The 5,694-nt window shown below is 36.2% G+C and overlaps 1 protein-coding gene across 1 annotated transcript; it reads left to right on the forward strand.

The window, feature by feature from the left end:
• The first annotated feature begins 1,149 nt into the window (after nt 1-1,149).
• LOC106297824 (glutathione S-transferase T3-like) lies at nt 1,150-1,962 on the forward strand. The gene has a single exon (XM_013733984.1). It carries the CDS (start codon nt 1,150-1,152, stop codon nt 1,960-1,962), a length of 813 nt encoding a protein of 270 aa, XP_013589438.1.
• The last annotated feature ends 3,732 nt before the right edge of the window (nt 1,963-5,694 follow it).

Raw genomic sequence — 5,694 nt, forward strand, 5'->3', positions numbered from 1 at the left:
CCACCGATCCTCCGTCTTCAGTCTCGTCTTCTCCGTGACAGAGGATGGATCAAAACCCACCACAAAAGACGACGACTCTCTCGCTCCTCATGGTATCTCCTCCGTCTTCTCTCGTCTTCTTCGTCAGTAGAAGCATCGAAACCCACCATTGATCGTCTGTCTTCTCTCTTTCGATCCTCCTTCTTCTCTCGTCTTCTCCGTCAGAAGAAGAATCGAAACCCTCCAAGGATGACGACTGTCTCATTTTTCACGGCATCTCCTCCGTCGCTTCTCGTCTTCTCCGGCAGAAGAACGATGCAAACCCATTCGGATGATGAGTGTCTCGGTCCTCACGGCGTCGCCTCCGTCGGCCTTTCATCTCTGGCTCACGATCTCTACAGTTTGGAGATCACTTCCCAAGTAATTAACTTGCTCACCTCATCCTTCTGCTTTCAATTTCATTAATCTTAATTAGTGTTTTAAAGATAATTTAGCTTGCGAACTGGTAAAGACTTGGCTATGTATTTTTGCTTTGGCTCTGTATTTAAGCTTATCTCATATCACTGGATATGAATAACATAAGTGCGTGTGTTGAAGTTGGAAAGCGATCTAAGTTCATTGTGTTGCTAATTATGACAGGGTTGAGGGCGATGTGAACATGCTTACACATCCAGTATTTCGACAAGGAAACACAACTTGAGACTGTCGTTGAAGTAACTGTGCAAAACTTGAAATCATTTTCTAGCTATTTTCGTAATTTCTTTGGCCGGATAGTAGTTAGGTTAATAAATGCTTGTTAGATTTAGGATATGATTAGTGGATGCTTGTTGTGATGAATGCTTGTTGTGATGAATGCTTCTGATAGTAGTTAGGTAATAAATAAGTTAGATATATGTCTACTCAGCGCAACTCTATCTCACAAAATCTTTTTCTCTTTTCATCTATAAAACCGGGGTTATTTTTATCTTTCTTTTCATCTTCCAACATCCTCTCCCTTTGTAGTCGTCCTGTAACACATTTCTTCTTATTTCTCACTTCTCTGATTTCTTTCTCACTTCTCTGACTTCCTTCTTCACTTCTCCCTTTGTAGTCGTCCTGTAACATATTTCTTCTTCTTCTTCACTTCTCTGACTTCTTTCTCACTTCTCCACTTCTCTGACATGTTGGGATATGGATTCTATGAATCCATATAGTCAGACCTCCAATTTCGTTAACTTTTTGAACAATCAACAAGATTGTCACTTTCCCGAACCATTTCCTTATGATTGCGGTTCACAACTGCTTGTGTTTAGTACTCAAGGTACTGAAACATCAAGATTCTGTGAAGACTCACCTACACAGCGCAAAGAAAGAAAGAAATGGTCTCCCTCTGATGATGTGCTGCTCATTAGCGCAGGGTTAAACACCAACAAGGATCCGGTAGTAGGCAATGAGCAGAAAACATGGGCTTTCTGGAAGCGCATTACAGCTTACTTTGCAGCTAGTCCAAAGGTGGAAAGAGGTGAAGAACGAGAGCCTATTCAGTGTAAGCAAAGGTGGTGGAAGATGAACGATCTTGTTTGCAAGTTCTGTGGAGCCTATGCGGCTGCAACAAGACAGAAAACTAGTGGTCAGAGTGACAGTGACACTGTTAACCTGACATACAAAATATTCTACAACGATCATAAGATTAAATTTAACCTTCACCATACTTGGGAGGAGCTGAAGAACGACCAGAAATGGTGTGCGCTGGCGAGTATTAAGCTTGATGGACCACAATCATCAAGCGCTAAGAAGAGAAGGTGTGAGGATGGAGCACAGTCAGCAAGCTCTCAAGCAACTACCATTCTAGGTGATCAACCAACCATACGTCCTCCTGGTGTTAAGGCATCGAAAGGAGATTCTGGTAAGAGAACAATAGTAGATCAGCAGGCTGTGTCGGAGTTTCAAGGCATGTGGTTTATCAAAGAGAAAGACTTGGCAGCTAAAAAAAGACTTAAATAGATGGGTTTGCTCGGGAGTCTCATTTCAAAAAAAGAGCCCCTATCTGAATTTTAAAATGCTCTAAAAGAGAAGCTAATTACAGAGATGTTGGGTAATTAGTGTCAAACGCTTGTGTGTGGTCTATTTTTCATGTTCTGTTTTGCTCTATGATTCATCTTTGGTCTATGGTGTATGTGTCTTCGGTCTATGCTCTATGTTTGATCTTGTATGTTTCAATGTTTCAATGTGATATGATATGATATGTTCTGTTTCTATGTGCCTGTTCAATATGATGTAAACATGTTCTATTTCTATGTTATGTTTCTATGTGCCTGTTCAATATGATATAAACCTGTTTTGCTTCATTTGCTAACTTGTCTATTATTGTATCTCTTTCCGTGTGCAGAGAGACAGCCACGAGATGTCCGTATCTGTGCCAGAGAAGTCACGAGATGTCATGCACAAGTCGTATATGGAAGTCACAAGAGTTGTCCTTATGTGTGCATGAGCATTGTCACGTTTTGTTTGGACGCCGCAAGTTCTATTTGGAAGTGACAAGAGTCACGTTATGTCTGTGCGTATGCACACAAGAGTCACTTTATGTTTGTCTGTATGCACACAAGAATCACGTTATCTTTGTCACGAGTATGACAGCTATATGGACTTGTAATGTCTGAACCCTTCTCTATATAAAGTATTTTTTCGCCAAGAATTTTAATCTCTTCTTCTCTCCTTCTATCCTCCGTCTCATTTTGGTTTACAAAGCATCGAAAAAACTCTCTCTCTCGTTATACAAAGTCTCATCCTCTCATTGTCTCATTCTCTCCTTTTCCTTGATCACAAAAATTATTTACACTTTAGTATCAAAAACACTTTCTAAAATTTGATCTATTATAGGACATTTTCTTCTCATAACACGTTTGAGAGGGTAGATGATGAAGATTTTGATCAACATTTTGATCAAACATTCGAGAATTTTTCCATTAATTATGGTTATCAAGAATAACAAAGGAGAAGAAGGAAAAAACGAGTTCATATAGAAAGGAATCGTGAAGAAGGCGATGTACGTTTAAATGGAATGATTATTTCAGTGAAACTCCAACATATCCTCAAAATCTATTCCGACGACGATTTAGAATGAACAAGCCATTGTTCATGCGTATTGTTGATCGACTCTCCAATAAAGTTGAATTCTTTCGAAAAAAGAAAAATTCTCTCGAAAGGCTTAGTCTCTCTCCACTTCAAAAGTGTACAGCAGTCATTCGTGTCTTGGCATATGGTACTGCGGCTGATGCTGTTGGCGAATCCCTCCGACTCGGTGAAGCTACTACTCAGTCATGTGGAGAACATTTTGTGGAAGGAATAATATATTTATTCGGCGATGAGTACCTAAGAAGACTAACACCGGCTGATCTTCAACGTCTACTTGATATTGGTGAGCATCGTGGATTTTCTGGGATGATAGAAAGTATCGATTATATGCATTGGGAGTGGAAGAATTGTCCCACCGCTTGAAAAGGGCAATATTCACATGGTTCGGTAAATCCCACAATCGTTTTAGAGGCGGTTGCTTCGTATGATCTATGGATATGACATGTATTTTTTGGACCTCCAGATATCTTAAATGATATCAATGTTCTTGATCGCTCACCTGTTTTTGATGACATAATAAAAGGTTAAGCTCCGCAAGTCATTTTCTCTGTCATTGGAAGAGAGTATCATTTGGCTTACTATTTCACCGACGGTATTTATCCGATATGGGTAACTTTTATCCAATCTATTCCAATACCACAAGGGCCGAAAGCGGTTTTATTTGCTCAACATCAAGAAGCTGTCCGAAAAGATGTTAAGCGTGCTTTTGGAGTCTTGCAAGCTCGCTTTGCCATTGTTAAAAATCATGCACTTTTTTGGGATAAAGTAAAAATTGGAAAGATTATGAGAACATGTATCATACTCCATAATATGATTGTAGAAGACGAACGAGACGGATATACTCAATTTGATGTTTCAGAGTTACAACAAGGAGAAGACACCGGAAGTTCACATGTCGATCTCGATTTGTCTACAGATATGCCTACAAATATCGCCAATATGATGGGTGTTCGAACTAGAATTTGTGATAGACAAATGTATCAACAACTCAAAGCTGTTTTGGTTGAATATTTATGGAGTAAATTTGGACGCGATGAAGACAACAACTGAGTTCAGAATATTTCTTTCAAATTATTCTCAGTAATTTTATTAATGTTTGTTTTTTTTAACTTTAAAATTTATGTTTAAAATATTCTCTTTTACTATGTTTTATTTAATAAATAAATTTTATCTTTAAAAAAAAAGTTAAACTTTTTTAAGAATCCGTAATTAAGAAACTAGCATTGAAGCACACATTTTAATAGTTTCTTAACTTGAGTTCTTAAGTACAATTAAAGTATAATTAATTAATTAAATAATCATTTAAAAAACTCATAAGAGATTATAGGGTTAACGTTGCTCTAAGAAGATTTTTTCTTGGGTTCACCCCTTCGGGTGAACCTCTAGGTTCACCAACCAATAGGATTGTGTTATTTCATATTCGATATCTTTTAAAAAAGGAAACAAAATATTGTCAAATTATATTATCTTTTTAAAATTAAAAGGTAAAAAGAAATAAATAAAAAATAGTACTAATTACAAAAAAAAAAAATTTTAACGTCGTCAGCAAAACATTAAACCCTAAATCCTAATCCCTAAACCCTAAATCCTAAACTCCAAACCCTTGGGTAAACCCTAAACGCTTAGATAAATCCTAAACTCTAAATAAAAACAAACCCTAAAACTCTAAACTCTAAACCCTAAACTCTACCCAAGGGTTTAGGATTTACCCAAGGGTTTAGGTTTACCCAAGGGATTAGGGTTTAGAGATTAGGATTTAGGGTTTAATGTTTTGCTGACGACGTTAAAAAGATTTTTTTTAATTTTTTTTTTCTGTAACTGCTATTTGTTTTTTTACTTTTTTATTTTAAAAACATAATATAACTTGAAAATATTTTGTTTCCTTTTTTAAAAGATATCGAATTGAAATAATGAAATTCTATTAGCTGTTAATCATGTTTTTAAGGGAACCCAAGAATAATTCCTCTAATAACTTCATTTTAAGAACCCTCGGTTAATCATGTTTTTAAGGGAAAGTTTGAAAAGTTATTACGGAGAGACGATTAGCATTTAATGCGTCTCAATTTCATTCTCTATCGCAATTAATACACTTCGGCTCTTCCTCCTATAAATCCTCCCCACCATTTGACGATTCCTCTTGTAACAATTACTATAAGAAAATAAAAGTACACTCCTATATTAGTATAATTCCGTGAATGCATAATACGACTGATTTCAAGAAATTTAGTAGTAATTTAGAAATTACAACTATTTTTTATTTGCCAAAATGTAGAAAATACTATTTCTTCACTAAAAATGTACTCACATGCAACCATCATCCTGAAACTTGAGTGAACGGCCACAATATCAACAGTAATAACTAATAACAACTACAAGTAGAATAAAATATTAACAAATTATATAAACCATTTTACTATAATGCACAAAATGTAGTGCTATTATATTCTTAGCAAGAAAAAGTGTAGTACTATTTATTCATTCAAAATGTATCCATTTATATACAACTATAATATATATGCTCCTCTACAAACGCAAACCGTGGAAGAAACACAAGCCTTAAGCTTGCACAATATTTGTATGGTTGATGGTTTTTGGACCATC

Source organism: Brassica oleracea, chromosome C6 (genome assembly GCF_000695525.1).
Source record: "Brassica oleracea var. oleracea cultivar TO1000 chromosome C6, BOL, whole genome shotgun sequence".
NCBI lineage: Eukaryota > Viridiplantae > Streptophyta > Magnoliopsida > Brassicales > Brassicaceae > Brassica > Brassica oleracea.

What these genes read in the sequence shown, in the direction of transcription:
- LOC106297824 (XM_013733984.1), top strand. Translation starts at nt 1,150, where the DNA reads ATGGATTCTATGAATCCATATAGTCAGACCTCCAATTTCGTTAACTTT.